General features: G+C 42.7%; 1 protein-coding gene across 2 annotated transcripts in view; it reads right to left on the minus strand.

Moving 5' to 3' along the window:
• The window catches only part of slco4a1 (solute carrier organic anion transporter family, member 4A1), a 77893-nt gene that overhangs the window by 18199 nt on the left and 41494 nt on the right, over positions 1-18200 (minus strand). For both annotated transcript variants that reach the window (XM_070968267.1, XM_070968266.1), the window contains exons 6-8: positions 17965-18076; positions 16492-16646; positions 13638-13908 (exon numbers count right to left, since the gene is read on the minus strand). In XM_070968267.1, the coding sequence (XP_070824368.1) occupies positions 13638-13908; positions 16492-16646; positions 17965-18076 (538 nt within the window). The remainder of the gene's footprint in view (positions 1-13637; positions 13909-16491; positions 16647-17964; positions 18077-18200) is intronic.

Raw genomic sequence — 18200 nt, forward strand, 5'->3', positions numbered from 1 at the left:
ATTAGCTTGCAAAATTCCAGCAGAGTAAGTCCACTGATGATTCTTTAAGTAGGAATAAAAAGGGAATACACCAAAGTAACTTTTCTTTTTTTTATTTTCAATGATGTCAATTTAGAAAATCAAAGTACCGAACAAAATCACAGCATGTTTTTCATTTACGCAACAAAAATGGTCTCGCGAGAAATTCCGAGAGCGCGACCTCGCATATGATTGGACGCCTCCTCTGACGCAAAGACGTCGGCAGAAAATGACCTCGGCGCGTCTGTGAACGCGAATCGAGCTTGGATTACAACAGTTACGTTTCGGGTCCTGCTAAACTTTAACTGTGTTCATACAATGGCCGGACGTCGTCTTCAGTTCATCCCAGAAGGCACTCCTCTGCGACGAGTGGACGGCCTGGCTGCGGTGCGACCATATCCAGAAAGTCCAAACAATTTAGAGAAGAAACTGCTGAGCGTCTTCAGTGGATTGTCTTGGCTGCTAACGCAGCTGATCGCACAGTTGGGGAGGAGAATGACCATGATAAAAGCCAGACTGCTCGCTCTGGAGGAGCAGCCCCGACCGAACTGCAGCTGCAGAGACGAAGAGACGGGTGCGTAAGTTACGTAAGTAACGTTAGCATTTAGTACCACATTGTGCAGTTTTTAGGGCGCCAAACCTTTATTATTCTTATTGCACTACGTTCCGAACGTTTGGTAATCGTTCACGTTACATTTAACATTACAATGTATTTTGTATTTTAAAGGAAAAGGTGCGACGTCTGCACAATAGTGACGGAAACGACAGGCGATATGAACCTGAGCAGGGGTAAGTTAATAAAATACACAGGAAATATTCTGCAGAATATAAGTAAACGTAAACGTTGCATGACGTGTACTTTTTGTGTTTTACAGACTAAACTCACCCCACAACGAAACGGTGACGTCATATTTGATGGCGACTTTAACTGGGAGTCCAGACAGGGATGGTGTGGACAACAGTCTTTTAAACCCTTTCTGTTGTTTCTTGTTGTTGTTTTTACTGAAGCCTGTCTTAATTATTTCAAACCAATATATATTTTCTTCCAGCAGCCTGTAAGACATATTATGAGATGGTGTGGAGGAGCTTCAGGTATGCCCAGGCAGCTCTTTCAGTTCAGGCAGCAACTGTGAAGATTTCAGCTCGCAGCAGACAGAGAAGGAAGCGGGTAAGAGTCCCATGAATGCTGCTTTATTTTCACAACAATGTAAAAATGGGCTGAATTTTATTTATTATCTGCATTGTTTTTGACAAACATGCTCACATACAGATGTAGCGGCCTCGAAATTCCCCTAATCTCATGCTGGGGCCCTGGCGGGTCCGTGACCAGTCCCTGCTCTGCAGTAGGCGGGTTCGTGACTGTAATGAGATCCCCCGCGATGACGTCATCGGCGCCAACTCGTAACGCCCCTAAGCTCCATTTGCGGAAACTACCTGCACTCGCTCGAACAGTCCACCAGGAGGAGCAGTCATTATTACCGTGTCAGCTTTGCTGAGTCGTTCATTAGATCTGCACATAGCCTCCACTGCTGTAAGAAAAACTGCTTGTCTAGTAGAGCACCCTGTGCAGTTTTTTTAAATATAATTATGCTTAATCATCCACATTATTGTAGTGCTCGTTCACAAACTTCTTGGATCTGCTCATCTGCCCATCCTGCCTTTTCCTCCACATCTGTCTCCACCTTTGGAGAGGCTCCCAGTGCATCTCCGCGTGCCGAGTGATTTGTGCCCAGAAAATTAATCATGAATAACAGAAGTTGTGCGTCGCGTTTTTCTAGCATTCTGAACTGCTAAACAGTTAAATGTTTAATACTCTGCCTGATTCGCGGAGCCACTCTGCTTTTCAGTTGGTGGGTTTCCTGTTTGTAGCGCATTTTAGATTTGCGGGTCGCTATTTGATGCGGCGACCAGCAATACGCAGTTTCTGTATGTGTATGTACTGTATATTACTGGACAGAAATCATTTACAGTGCGCTGAAGAGGGAGGGTCGGGAGGATGAAATGCCAATTTCAGCCTGTGATCTGTTAATGTCTGACTGAACAGCCTCACGGAAGTGATATTTTACAGTTCTACATATTTTAATCTAACGAAATTCGTTAAAACAAGTCACTTGGTGCTTTCAAAGTCATGTCATTGAGCTGAAAGGTTCCAGATTTCGTTCGCCTTCACAGGCGGCTGCGGAGCGCAGCAGACGGCTCGCACTGTGCACTGCGATGTTCAACATCATAGGCTTAATATACTGTAGTTAATTATCACTGATCTTTTTCATCACTCTGTCTGTGTGACTGTGTCCTCCTCTCTGTGTCTCTGTCTCTTTATTCAGACTGTTCACACAATGAATATAAACAGTAACTATTGAAAAAAGTTATAGTCGCGGGTAAACATAGCACTCAGAAGCACACCAAGAATGCGTTTTTTTACGTCGCTGCACCTCTTTTTTTTTTTTGGGAAACGGAAATGTTCAACATGACTTCATCATGTTAGACCAGGCAGACAGGTTCTTACTGCAACATCAACTCTCCCTCCGCAGCCAGCTAGCGTCATCCCCCGCACAGACACCTACATTCAATCATGAATAATCCTAATGGGCCAATCAGACCAATGAAAAAAAACAATGTTGTGGGGCATAAAGGGCCAATGGGCCGATGTAGATGGGCCAATCTACTTGTTTTTATTGACCAATCAGTTAACACACACACATGAAAACGGCCAATAAACAGTGAAATCAGTATCATGACTATTTCTCAGATGATGATTTCTGTATCTATCTAATCCGTGGCATGCAATATTTTACCCCGATTTTGGATAAAGTATAAATCCAATTGTTTCATTGTTTCATATTTTGAAGTATTTCCACACAAAGCTGGTGGCAGACAGCCCGTTATGCACGTAAATAAATAAATATAAAGGCGACTAAATTGACATTAGACATTGAAAAGTTTGTGATCCTTCTCTAGGCTGTGATGTTTTGTTGATTCTTCATAATTTCCGGAGTAAAAAATGCATTCTTGATGTGCTTCTGAGTAGAAAGAAGATGCACGTGATTTAAAACGCTTCACACTTAGATATCAGAAGCAAACACAGTTTTGCATCACAGAAGTTTACATTTCAGCTGTCGTGGCCAAATCTCTTGTTACCTTATTAAGCTCTTCCGTACAGTGTGACATCTATTATAATTATTAGAGAGCCGCTCTAATGGCCACTGATAGACAGTCCATCCTATTCTATAAACTGTTGGTGGTTTGTGAACTTCACTGCATTTGTGCATTTGAAGCGATTAATTCCCGGCACATTTCAGAGCTGAGTAAACCTGTAGTTTCTATATATATAGTGGTTATATATAGTAGTTATAGTGGATTCTGGGCACACCCCCAAGAGGAGGGGGGGACTGGTAGCTGGCTGGCAGCCGGCTGGGAGCCGGCTGGGAGCTGGATGGCCTCTGGCTTGGAGGGGAATTTCGAGGCTGCTGCATCTGTATGTTATCATGTGTTATTGTTTCTTAGCAGTACTAATATTATATTAATACCTGTATTTACTGCTGCTGGAAGCAAGAAGGAGTGTCCCACCTCTCCCAACTCTGCAAGATCGGCTGGAGAGCGACCCAAAGTATGTGGCGACACACCGCAAGAGGCTTCGCATCGGGTCCCCTTCAAAGCGACAGGCGCCAACTCAGTATGACCCAGAGGCAGCAAAGAAGCATTTCCAGAGGCCTTAGACATGCACCATGGACCAGCAGCATGGCCCAACCCAGAGGCTCTTATCAGTGAACCCCTCTGCACATTTCCTTGCTTTTTTCCCCAGTAGTCACTGATTTTACTTGGTTGATCCTTGTTAATGTGTGTGTCACGATTTCATTAAAGACTTTTTTTCAAAATGTTTCTGTCAACTGTGTTCTTTGTGTTCTACTGTGTGGTAGTGTAGATGGTGGATCGCCAAATAAATCAATGAATCATCAATCAAATAAAATAAATATGTCATTTATATTTTATATATACATAAATATAACAATATAATAACTATTTTTAATATATTATTTTATTATATATGAATTTAATATGTATTTATTATTATTATTATTATTATTATTATTATTATTTGTGGCGCACAGATGACCAATAGCAGCAGCAATCACATGATCACTCACTCATGTGATTGGAGTTGCTATCCAATCACATGATGGTTTCCTTTTAAAATACCTGTGGAATCATCCAATGGTTGTTTGTGAAGTCAGCAGGCCAGCCTGAGTAGATCAACGTCGATAGCATTCATGTGCTAATTAGAGCTATTCGCACCTTCGCAGAGGCGCGATTAACCACGCCCCCCGCCACGCCCCCCTGCTAGTAGTACTTCAAAAGAAAATAACTACTGATCATGAGGGAGAGGCAAAGGGATACAGTGAGTGTCATTTTGCTTCCATCCTTAAAATTTCTAAGATGGCGGTTCATAAGAACAATGTAAGCAGCAGACATTCGGGACAGCAAAGCTACAGACCGGCAGAGGGAGAAAACGACTGGGATAACTGTCAACTCATTCAACTGTCACTCAGCAACCTTAGGATGACATCAAGTGACCTACAAAAATAATGGCAAATGGCAGCTGGGGTGAAGTGCAATGGCGATAACGGTTTGATACTGTGAAATTTGGTGGAGGATCGGTGATGATCTGGGGGTGCTTTAGCAAGGCTGGAATCGGGCAGATTAATCTTTGTGAAGGACGCATGAATCAAGCTACATACAAGGTTATCCTGAAAGAATTGGCTTGCTTCTGCTCTGCTACAATGTTCCCCAACTCTGAGGATTTTTTTTGTTTTTGTTTTTATTTTTCCCAGCAGGACAATGCTCCACACCACACAGCTAGGTCAATCAAGGTGAGGATGAAGGACCACCAGATCAAGATCCTGTCATGACCAGGTCAATCTCCAGCCCTGATCCCCACTGAAAACCCCTGGAATGTAATCAAGAGGAAGATGGATGGTCACAAGCCATTAAACATAGCTAAGCTGCTTGAATTTTTGTGCCAGAAGTGGCATAAAGTCACCCAACAGCAATGTGAAAGACTGTTGGAGAGCATGCCATTTCTGAACTTTACCTTTACTGAACCTTCCTAAGTTAAAACATTAGTATTGTGTTGTTTAGAAAGGAAAATTAACTTGTTTTCTTTGTGTTATTTCAAGTCTGAAAAGACTGCATCTTTGTTATTTTGACCATTTGTCATTTTCTGCTAAATAAATGCTCTAAATAACAATATTTTTATTTGGGATTTGGGAGAAATGCTGTCAGTAGATTATAGAATAAAACAAAAACGGCCCTTTTACTCAAGCACATACTTATAAATAGTAAAATCAGAGAAACTGATAATTTTGCAGTGATATATATATATATATATATATAGATGCAGCAGCCTCAAATTTCTCCTCCCAGCCAGAGGCCATCCAGCTCCCAGCCGGCTCCCAGCCGGCTACCAGTCCCCACCCTCCCCTTGGGGGTGTGCCCAGAATCCACTATAAACACGCCTCTTCATTCAATTGCAGGGTGTCACCAAGAGATGGCGTGTCCCTCACAGGAACACATCTCAAGGGGAAAGATTTTTACTCCACTACATTCATCTGTTTTAGTAGGCTTATTTGTAGTTAGGCAGTCACAGTTACTCAACTATTTTACGTTGATTATTTAAATCTAAATTAAATATTTCTCGCACAAAGTCTTAAAAAAGTCTTAAATGTGTGTTTCCATCAGCCTGTTTTAATGCATATTTTCGATAAGCAAACAGAAAATTCCTAAGTTTTTCTCTTACAATACACTGTATGAATTTTTTTGTGATTGTTGCGATCAAAAAAAACAAACTCATGTAAAAAAGTTGTATATAATCACTTCCTATATGATAATAAGCATACTTCACATTACAGAAACAGTCGAAAAGATTCAGTTCTCATCTTAAAAAAAAATGTTTTGACTTGAGAATGAGAAGCATCAGCTCAAAGTTGCAAAATTATGTGGTGGAGATTTGGCGCAGTAAGTAGAGCGTTCGCCCCATGTATGAAATTCTCTGCAGCAGCTACGAGTTCGATTCCGGCTTTCAGCCCTTTGCTGCATGTCATCTTCCCTCTTCTGAACCACTTATATGGCTGCTCCTCAGCTGTCCTTTACACTAAAGGCCAAAAAGCCCAAAACATAACTTCGAAAAAAAAAAGTTACAAAATCATTCCTGAGTCATAAAAGTAATGTAGCTTTACAAAACAGCCTGTGACTCCAAGAATAAACAGGCTCCATCTGTTTACAGAGAGTTTGCTTTTGATAATTATCAACAAAAATGATGACCTAATTTTACTTTACATGCGCTGGAACAAAGACAGAGCTGCAGGAGCAGAGCGCGTCATCTGGAGATTCCAGGGCTCGCCAATGTTTTCCGCAACAGGCGCGCGACTCTCGGCAAAAATAGACCAGGAAGCGGCCAGTAGACAGTCATGTTAGTATTGGCTGAATATGCGCTAATTTTTGCAATCGCAAGATTCCCTGGTCGGACTGATAATATACATTTTGATGCATGAGGGAGGTGGGAAAGTTGGCTTATCCATAAATGTAATTAAGTGTAATGGAAACATTTAGTGAAGTCTATAAAGTAGCCAGCGACACAATATTAATATCTGTGGCACAAATTGATTTTTAATTACTGGAGGTACGCGCTCCCCTCAGCCCTCCACCTATTTTACTGGCCATAGCTAGTCTGTGGGACAGTGGGGGCTGGGAGCTTGTTTGGCTGGCGACCATCCATTGAGTTAGAACAAAGGATACACTGTAATGCAAATAATGACTTTTCAGCCAACAACGCGGCTGGCTCGACACTACACATGCCTGACAGAGTGACAGACAGGAGAACGTCATGACGCCCATGGTGATGATGCGCGATGTGTCAGTGAAACTACAGGTTTACTCAGCTCTGAAATGTGCCGGGAGTTAATCGCTTCAAATGCACAAATGCAGTGAAGTTCACAAACCACCAACAGTTTATAGAATAGGATGGACTGTCTATCAGCAGCCATTAGAGCAGCTCTCTAATAATTAAAATAGATGTCACACTGTGCGGAAGAGCTTAATAAGTTAACAAGAGATTTGGCCACGACAGCTGAAATGTAAACTTCTGTGATGCAAAACTGTGTTTGCTTCTGATGTTTAAGTGTGAAGCGTTTTAAATCATGTGCATCTTCTTTGTACTCAGAAGCACATCAAGAATGCATTTTTTACTCCGGAAAATATGAAAAATCAACAAAATATCACAGCCTAAAGAAGGATCACAAACTTTTCAATGTCTAATGTCAATTTACTAGTCGCCTTTATATTTATTTATTTACGTGCATAACGGGCTGTCTGCCACCAGCTTTGTGTGGAAATACTTCAAAATATGAAACAATGAAACAATTGGATTTATACTTTATCCAAAATCGGGGTAAAATATTGCATGCCACGGATTAGATAGATACAGAAATCATCATCTGAGAAATAGTCATGATACTGATTTCACTGTATATTGGCCGTTTTCATGTGTGTGTGTTAACTGATTGGCCAATAAAAACAAGTAGATTGGCCCATCTACATCGGCCCATTGGCCCTTTATGCCCCACAACATTGTTTTTTTTCATTGGTCTGATTGGCCCATTAGGATTATTCATGATTGAATGTAGGTGTCCGGCGGGGGATGAGGCTCGCTGGCTGCGGAGGGAGAGTTGATAATAATAATAATAATAATAATAATAATAATAATAATAATAATAATAATAATACATTTTATTTGAAAGCGCCTTTCAGGACACCCAAGGTGGCTGCACAGAAAAAATACAAACAATGATATAAAATACAAGATAAAAAACAAGATACAATAAATAGGGAGGGGGGGCCGTGTGAAGCAGTTTATAGAGAGTAAGCAAGTCTGAATAGATGAGTTTTGAGTTTGGATTTGAAGATGGACAGGATGGCAGAGTTACGGAGTTCAGGTGGCAGAGAGTTCCAGAGTTGGGGAGCAGAGCGGCTGAAAGCTCTGCTCCCCATGGAGCTAAGACGGGCAGCGGGTACAGTGAGATGGAGGGAGGAGGAAGATCTGAGGGCACATAATGGAGTGACAACGTGCAGAAGGTCGGAGAGGTAAGGAGGGGCGAGGTTATGGATAGCCTTGTAGGTGTATAGAAGGATTTTGTAAGTGATTCTTTGATTTACCGGGAGCCAGTGGAGTTGCTGAAGGACAGGGGTGATGTGGTGTGATGAGGGGGTTTTGGTAATGATCCGGGCAGCAGAGTTCTGAACCAGCTGAAGTTTATGAAGGGACTTTTGAGGTAGGCCAAAGAGGAGAGAATTACAATAGTCAAGGCGGGAGGTGACAAGGCTATGGACAAGGATGGCGGTGGTGTGGGGGGTGAGGGAGGGGCGGAGACGATTGATGGAGCGAAGGTGAAAGTAAGCAGACCGGGTGGTGTTATTAATGTGAGATTGGAAGGAGAGTGTACTGTCGAGGATGACACCCAGACTCTTAACCTGGGGGGAGGGGAAGACTAAGGAGCTGTCGATGGAGAGAGAGAAGGTGTCAACTTTAGATAGGGTGGATTTGGTGCCAATGAGTAGGAATTTGGTTTTATTGCTATTTAATTTTAGAAAGTTAGAGGTGAACCATGATTTTATTTCAGAAAGGCAGGAGGTGAGGGAGGGGGGTGGGAGTGTGGAGTTTGGTTTGCAGGAGAGGTAGAGCTGGGTGTCATCCGCGAAGCAGTGGAAAGAAATGTTAAATTTACGGAAGATATGGCCAAGGGGGAGGAGGTAGATTATGAAGAGGAGGAGCCCCAGGACAGAGCCCTGGAGCACACCTGTGGTGACTGGGGAGGGGTCGGAGGAGAAAGACTTGAGTTGTATGAACTGAGTGCGGTCTGTGAGGTAGGAATGGAGCCATTGAAGGGGGGTGTGGGTGATGCCAATTGAGGAGAGTCTACTGAGGAGGATGGGGTGTGAGATGGTGTCAAAGGCTGCACTCAGGTCAAGAAGCATGAGGCTGGAGAGTGAACCGGTGTCAGCTGCAGTGAGGAGATCGTTGGTAATTTTGATAAGTGCACTTTCTGTGCTGTGACGTGGACAGAAACCAGACTGGAAGGGTTCATACAAACTGTTCAGAGTGAGATGTGCGTGGAGTTGGGAGGAGACTAATTTTTCAAGGATTTTGGAGATGAAAGGTAAGTTGGAGATAGGGCCGAGATTATTGAAGTCGTTGGGATCTGAACCAGGTTTTTTCAGAATTGGCGTGACAGCAGCAGTTTTGAAGGTAGAGGGTACAATACCGGCGGACAGTGAACAGTGGATAATGGCAGAGATGAGGGGAAGCAGAGAGGAGAGGCAGGATTTGACCAGGGTTGTGGGGATAGGGTCCAGCAGGCATGTGGAGGGCTTAGATTTGCGGATGAGGTCGGATATTTCAGAGGCGCTTGGGAGTTGAAAGGAGGTAAAGGGTTGACTGTAGAGGAAGGATTCAGGTGTGGAGAGAGAAGGAGGGTGGGAACAGAGGTGCTGGTGAATGGAGTTGATTTTATCATTGAAGAATAGCATCAAGGAGTTACAGGTGTCAATAGAGTAAAGGTGGGGGGGTAAGGAGTGGGGAGGCTGGAGGATCTTGTTGAGTAGTGAAAAAAGTGATTTGGTGTTTCCTTTGTTGGATGTGATGAGACCAGAGTAATAAGCAGATTTACTGTGTGCAATGGAGTCTTTGTAATGAAGAATGTGGGTTTTGTACATGTTTATGTGTATTGTGAGTCCAGTTTTTTTATAGAGCCGTTCCAGTTGGCGTCCTTTGGTTTTCATTGACCGGAGTTCAGGAGTGTACCAGGGAGCAGATGATGAAAAGGAAACAGACCGAGTTTTCAGTGGGGCAAGAGAGTTGAGGATGTTGTAAAGCGCTGTGAGATCATCAGGGTTGGAGAGAAAATCTGGGATTGAGATACTGTCAATTCTGGAGCAGAGAGTGTCAACATTAATGTCCTTTAGATTCCTGAATGAGATGAGACGTGGAGGTTTGATTGCAGAGAGGGAGAGTGCAGCACTGAATGTGAGGAAGAAATGGTCCATTATGGGAAGTTCATCAGAGGTAAAGTTGGAGGGGGTGAGGCCTGAGCAACAGAGTAAATCCAGTGTGTGTCCTTTGGTATGTGTAGGAAAGTCAATGTATTGATGGAGTCCAAAACTGTCGAGGCATGATAAAAAGTCTCTGGTGAGGGGCAGATTTTTATTGTCAATGTGTATGTTGAAATCTCCCAGCAGTATTATGTTGGGTGTCAAAGTGGAAAGTTGTGTAAGAAGAGTGGCAAGGTCAGTTAAAAAGTCAGTATGGGGCTTAGGGGGTCGGTAAATGGTGGCAACGACAGTGGGAGAGGATCCAGGCAGCATAAACAAAATGCATTCAAACAAACTGAATGGAGAGACTGACACAGGCAGGACTTTCCACTTCTCGTGGTGAATTACCGCGAGACCACCGCCGCAACCGTTGCCACGGGGATGACAGATGTAAACAAATCCAGCAGGAGTGGATTCATTTAGCTGGGAAAAGTCATTTGGCTGTTGCCACGTTTCAGTTAAACAAAGAAAATCGAGCTTACGGTAAGTGAGGAGATCCTGGAAGAGATGACCCTTGCTCGTAAGAGAGCGGATGTTGAGCAGACCGAAGCGAACAGTGGTGTTGTCGTGTTTGACAGTAGCGTTAGCATTAGCCGACCTAGCCAGGCTAGCTAATGCACTGCTATCCGCAACCCTGCCGGAGTTTCTGAGCGGACAACGAGTGGTGGACCAGAAGGATGTGATTGCTGTGGAGGAGTTGTCGTGATTGAAGATCCTACGAGACCCACGATGGATGTATCTCCGGCGGGGGAGGAGAGCGATGTCCGGGTGGTGGTGCAGTACCAGCGGCGGAGGCACGGGCAGATGCCAGCGGATCCAGAGAAGCTCTGCAGCCGTATACCGGAGCAGTTCTGCCATTGGGTGGTGGCAAAACGACAGTAGAGTCCAGATAAGAGCCAACCAGATGAGGGGCTTGCTGGCCCACATCGTGTCTGTGGCGAGGTGTTAACTTCCAGCAGGTAGGCTAGTGCTGGCTAGCGAGCACATAAACACACAGGAGCAGTAGCTGGATCGGTAAATAAACGCTGGTAGACGCTTCAGCTCCCATAAAGTGCTAACACAATAGTACACCCAGGCCACATAGAGGCCATAAAACCATAAAAACACTTAAAAGTAACCGGAGAGTAGCGGCAGCCAGTTGCGCCAGCATTCACTCAACCGGAAGTGAAATGAATCACCAATGTTGATGTTGTAGTAAGAACCTGTCTGCCTGGTCTAACATGATGAAGTCATGTTGAACATTTCCATTTCCCAAAAAAACATTTATTTGAGGTGCAGCGGCACAATATTAATATCAAACACGCGTGCACAACGCCTGACGTAAAAAAATGCATTCTTGGTGTGCTTCTGAGTACTATGTTTTCCCGTGACTATAACTTTTTTTTAATAGTTACTGTTTATATTCATTGCGTGAACAGTCTGAAAAAAGAGACAGAGACACAGAGAGGAGGACAGAGACAGTCACACAGACAGAGTGATGAAAAAGATCAGTGATAATTAACTACAGTATATTAAGCCTATGATGTTGAACATCGCAGTGCGCAGTGCGAGCCGTCTGCTGCGCTCCGCAGCTGCCTGTGAAGGCGAACGAAATCTGGAACCTTTCAGTTCAATGACATGACTTTGAAAGCACCAAGTGACTTGTTTTAACGAATTTCGTTAGATTAAAATATGTAGAACTGTAAAATATCACTTGAGGATCCATGAGGATGTTCAGTCAGACATTAACAGATCACAGGCTGAAATTGGCATTTCATCCTCCCGTCCCTCCCTCTTCAGCACACTGTAAATGATTTCTGTCCAGTAATATACAGTACATACACATACAGAAACTGCGTATTGCTGGTCGCTGCATCAAATAGCGACCCACAAATCTAAAATGCGCTACAAACAGGAAACCCACCAACTGAAAAGCAGAGTGGCTCCGCGATTCAGGCTGAGTATTAAACATTTAACTGTTTAGCAGTTCAAAATGCTAGAAAAACGCGACTCACAGCTTCTGTTATTCATGATTAATTTTCTGGGCACAAATCACTCGGCACGCGGAGATGCGCTGGGAGCCTCTCCAAAGGTGGGGAGAGATGTGGAGGAAAAGGCAGGATGGGCAGATGAGCAGATCCAAGAAGTTTGTGAACGAGCACTACAATAATGTGGATGATTAAGCATAATTATATTTAAAAAAACTGCACAGGGTGCTCTTCAAGACAAGCAGTTTTTCTTACAGCAGTGGAGGCTTTGTGCAGATCTGATGAACAACTCAGCAAAGCTGACACGGTAACCAATTATAATGACTGCTCCTCCTGGTGGACTGATCGAGCGAGTGCAGGTAGTTTCCGCAAATGGAGCTTAGGGGCGTTACGAGTTGGCCCCGCGCCGATGACGTCATCGTGGGGGATCTCATTACAGTCACGAACCCGCCTACTGCAGAGCAGGGACCGGTCATGGACCCGCCAGGGCCCCAGCACGAGATTAGGGGAAATTCAAGGCCGCTACATCTGTATATATATATATATATATATATATATATATATATATATATAGTGCTGTCAGGTGATTAAAAAAATTAATCTAATTAATTACAGGATTTGTAATTAATTAATCTAATTAATCGCATTTTAATCTCATATCTGCTAAAGGTCCCCAAATAAAGAATTTGAATGCTAGGACATTACAATTCACTGACATTCACATTACAGCTGGTGAATTTCTTTTCATCATTGTAGTTCTCGACGGTAGCTGGAAATTAGAGTCAGATGACGCTATCTGAAACGCCTCTTTTAGGCCCTCGTCTTCCACGACTGAAATCGGCCTGCTCATTTGTTTTCCTAACTCAGCAAGTGTGGGTTGGCGGAGTGAGCTCACTGTAGCACTAGCGGCACTAGCAGCAACTACATGTTTACATGTAGCGTTTAAATGATAATTCAGGCTGGAGCTGCTACGGTGATAGGAAAATTCTTTTTTACACAAGGTACAAATCACTGTGTTCTTGTTAATAGTCCCGTCTTTGTTCTTTTTATAAATAAACTTGCCGTTCAAAGGTCCAAGTAGGCTTGCCTCGCTCTCTGGTGTCGCATCCACGTCTGTTGTCACCCTGCTTTTGACTAGTAGCGCAGGTAGGATGCAGCCTACGGGTCACTCAAAGGGCCAAATTTAAAATGCTTGCGCATTGACTTGCAACTCATGATTAATTGCGTTAATTTTTATAGCGCGTTAATTTGCAGCGTAATTAATTAATCTAATTAACGCGTTAAACTGACAGCCCTAATATATATATATATATATATATATATATATATATATATATATATATATATATATATATATTTCATAGATTTTTTTTATATTAAGTCGCTACTATATAAGTCATCATGATGACAATATTCTGAACTATATAGTTAGGCTATTGGTAGGAGTTATAGAAGGAATATTGTTGGCCGACAACTGCCTCCCAATATTAGCTAAAATAAATACCTGCCCACCTGTTTCCAAGATGCAGTTTGCTGGGCACATCATACAGGTGTTTGTACTGGTCCAGTTGGTGTTCCTCCAGTAGACGAGACTGGTATGGTGCTGTTACCCCAGCCATAGGCACATTTGGGCAGTGGATGAGAAAGATGAAGATAGCGAGCAGACTGACCATTGCGCACATCATGCAAAAGCGGATGATGCCTCGACAGCGCAGGTTCAATCTCTTCACGATGTAGCCGCCCAGAAAGGTGCCACCACCTCCTGCTGGTACCACCATGTATCCTGGGAGGGCGAGATAAATAACATAAAAACACATGCAGTCAGAACGCAGTTTCACTCCAAGGCACTTAAATGAGAATGCACCTTAAAAAAAAACAATGACAGGGAGTCTTGAAGTGGCCAGACTTTCAGGAAGTTTTCTGTGACTATTCATGGCCTCCAAAGCATTATTCCTAATCTTAAATAGTCTAATATCTACTTGTAGACACAAGTATCAAAATAAAAAATGACATTTCCTGAGCACACTTATGCTCCCAAGAGGCTGGACTCTTTTCAGTCTGGACATTGCATTAGCTTTGCTACAGCTAGACACTCCAGGCAAAACTTCTACTTTGCACTTAATGCATATCTTGCAAATGTTTGACCAGTTAGAGAAAAATTCAAAAACTAAAACATGAAATCTCTTTCAGTGTCCATCTAACCCTCACCCTAACCCTAACCCTTTTCTGGAATCAAAAAAAAAAAAAATGCTGTTAAATTGGAAAAAAAAAAGAATAAAAGGCACAGGGCTCTATTTTCAACTCCGCCGCAGTTGTATTTTTGAGCAGCGCAGGCAGGCGCACGGCGCACTTGGTATTTTGGTAAACCGAGGCATACAGAGGTGCGCCAGGATGGGCGCTGCGGCGCAGTAGGGGGGAGATGTCGGCATAATGAGCCGGTGCATTGGGATTTTCGACCATTTTGGTGGATTTCTGCAAAGTGGATTTTCTCACGTCACCAACACCTCAGTCAGGTTTCCACAGTGTCTGGCATTTCACTGCAATCAATACTTAGCAACAGCCGCAATTCAATGCAACTATCTGAGTCAGCACATACAGTCAGACCTAAATTTATATATTTTGATCGGTATCTCATCTGAGCGCATCGCAAGCGCGTTCAGCACGCATGATGGTCACTCGACCTGACTGAATGTACACAGGTGAAACAAGGATGTTTGGTGGTCTGTGACTCCAATTGCCTGGTGACAAACGTATATGCCACTTTCCCTGGGTCAGCACATGACTCGTTCATCCTGGCGAATTCTAGCATCCCTACAGTCTTTCAGGAGGACACCCCTCTGGATGGGTGGCTGCTAGGCTATCCACTGAAAACGTGGTTGATGACGCCATATATCACACTGTCAACAACACGGCAGCGTGGTTTTAACGGTGTTTCCAGCAGTGCTCGGTCAGTCATTGAACACTCACTGTGACCAATAATTAGCAACAGTCACGATTCAATGCAACTATCTGGGTCAGCACATACAGTCAGACCTATATTTTGATCAATATCTCATCTGACCACATCGCAAGTGCGTTCAGCACGTGTAATGGTCATTCACCCTGACCGAATGTACACAGGTGAAACAGGGATGCAAACTAATAAATTAACGTCGCTGTGCCAACCAGAAACAGCCGTGGCATCCTACAGATCATATATACTGCATCTATCTCAGCGCACTCGAGAGACAGAGAGACAGACACATGGAAATAACGCAAGTGATGATCGTTGTCCGGTATTACCCACGTCATTTCATTCCAAATACAAGTGTTATCATTGTAATGCTTAACGTTATCTACAAAGATGGAGTACATCATTGCTTTGAGGAGGATGAGGAGGAGGCTGAGGATTTACCATCTAAGGACCTCATATTTAGACATCAGAATCAGAATCAGAAATCCTTTATTTATCCCGAGGGGAAATTGTTTTTGTTGCAGCGCTCCTTACAAGAATAGAATTAGAATAAAATTAGAAAAGAAAGCGAGAGAACTATATATATATATAAAAAGCAAATATAAAAACAAAATATTTATATTGAGAATATATATATATAAACAAAATATACCACAAAATATAGAACAGAATATAAAACAATATATATATATAGAGAAAAAATAGAAAAAAAAAAAAACAGGTGTGCAAAGTAATACAAACGGATGTCATGAGACATGAGTGACATCAGTCTCCTCCTGGGAGAAGTTTGGACAACAGACACTTTCCTGTGCGGTCTCAGTCATCCTCGAAACTTGCCACGCGCCTCGGCAGCGGCGTTCTTAAAGGTGAGGTGAGGAGCTGCTGTGATTGGTGAAAATTTGACTCGGCTGTGTCAAACCCACTCCACGCCTTCTCCCCTCCCTCGTTCCGAGTTGCGCCACTGGGTCGGACTGAGATGAGAAGGGGGAGGAGATGCGCCAGCGGCGCAGTGCACGAAATACCAAAGTCTGCGCTGCCACGCCCCATCGGCACAGCGGACTTGACTTTGCGCCGCGCCTGCACTGAGCCAAAAATAGAGCCCATAGTGCAAATGCAGATGTTAACTTGTTCACTGTGACATATTCCAACTTCTGGAGTAGTGAAATGATATATGATAATAAAATCATGAAGAAATGCTTGTTGCTGGGAAATATAAGGTCAATTGAAATAAAGTGCCTAATTTATAGACATTTAATATATCCAACATCCCCAAAGTTTAGAATTAGAGCAGTGGATTAAAAATAGAAGCTATTGAGATCTGACATAGCTTTGAAATAGATTTAATCAACCATTTGGGTTTGCATCATGTACTGTATGATTTTACTTATTTATTACTTCTTATTAGTCACTCACCAAACCATGTTGCAGCCTCTGATGCGCTGAGACTGAACTGTGACTCCAAGAACTTTGGACCAAAGGTGGACATGCCGGCAATGAGGGTGGCCTCAGTAGCCCCAGCCAAGCACAGGAACAGGAAGGTGGGATTCTTTAGGAGGAGTAGCACAGATCTGGAGAAAGAAAGAGAAGAGAAAATAAGCTTCAAACAGTGTGTGCAACTAGCTGAATAAACTTAAGTTTAGTTTTTAATTAAACCAGGCTGCTCTAATCTCAACAACCTGGAGACGTTCCTAATACAGATAAACACTATGTGAGATCAAAAGTCATGTTACATAATATGCCGTAATTATCGCCTTACTCTGTTTCTGTAATCCCCAGTGCTACAGAGATGACATCACACTGTGGCTGCTGAACTCATAGTAAACAGGGTCACATTTATTTTGTTTATATTTCCTTTATATTTGAATCTGGAGGGATTGTTGTTACCAAGTTATCATAAAAGAGCAATTATTATCTGCCTGAACACAATTCATTCATAGCAGACTGGTTTCCAATTTACAAACAGTTGAGCATGCACACAGCAGGTGCATAGATAGCTTATATATCGACATTTTCTGTGTTAAGAAATTGAGAGACTTGATAGAACCTGGTTACCACTAAAGGGTTACTCAGTGACCATTACTTATTACAGGTGAATTTGTATCACATTTCCAAAACTTTTTCACTTTGAATCTCACATTGACAGACCTCTGTTAGTTCTGGGCTAGCTTACATGAGACTTGGATTTCCACTGAGAAATGGCAACTACAAGCAATGCTAATGCTAAGAGACACTAGACATAATGAGATAAATGAACTATGTTTATCACAGACAAATCAGCAGGGAGCAGGAGTTAAAAGCACTGGAGCCATCTATAATTAATTACTATTAACTATTAACATTAGCATTGTGAGCATATATGAAATTCCTGCTGTTTGCAAACGCAAACACAAGTTAAGAGTAGGATATTAGTAACTTCAGCATGTACAGTATGATACTTCCTGTTGTTTACTATCAAAATATAGCAGACACTTCCAGATGTCTCATGTTACTGCAGAAAACCTGCAGTGTGTACAGGCAAAGCTTTGCTGCTTTAAAACAGTGTCAAATAGTAGTATTTCTTGTCAGCTACAGGGGATCGTGAAAAGGGACTCTACACACATGTTTGTGACTTTCTTTTCTCTGAGATATTAAAAGGGTAAAAATGTAATGCATTCTTCATCTAAAGCCATCAGTCTGCACCTCTGTCAGGTGTCACCAAGAAACTTTAACCACGAAACAAACTGATCACCATTGTTTTCATTTTAGAGTCTGACAGCTCTTTGCGAATTCATTACACAACCATAAACATATAACCACTGGAGCTTGCACCTTATCAAAATCCAGAACTCTGATCAAATCACTAGATGCTGATCTCTAATTATGCACTATTGAAAGTAAGTGCACTACCTCGGCATGTCTTTGACTGATTTGCCAAATTGAGGGTCTGAGGCTCTGGTGTGGCTTCCGTCCTTAAGCTGGTGGGCCTCAGACACCCGCATGGCTACATACTCTTGAGAGCCTATGGAAAGAGACAGAGTAATTGAGACACCAAGGGATATTTTCCATTCCAATAACAATTTCTACCTCTACTTAAGACAAAAATTAGTATGTGAATGCTCTTTGGCTTCTTTACTTTCTTGCTG

Source organism: Chaetodon trifascialis, chromosome 8, assembly GCF_039877785.1.
Source record: "Chaetodon trifascialis isolate fChaTrf1 chromosome 8, fChaTrf1.hap1, whole genome shotgun sequence".
Classification (NCBI taxonomy): Eukaryota; Metazoa; Chordata; class Actinopteri; order Chaetodontiformes; family Chaetodontidae; genus Chaetodon; species Chaetodon trifascialis.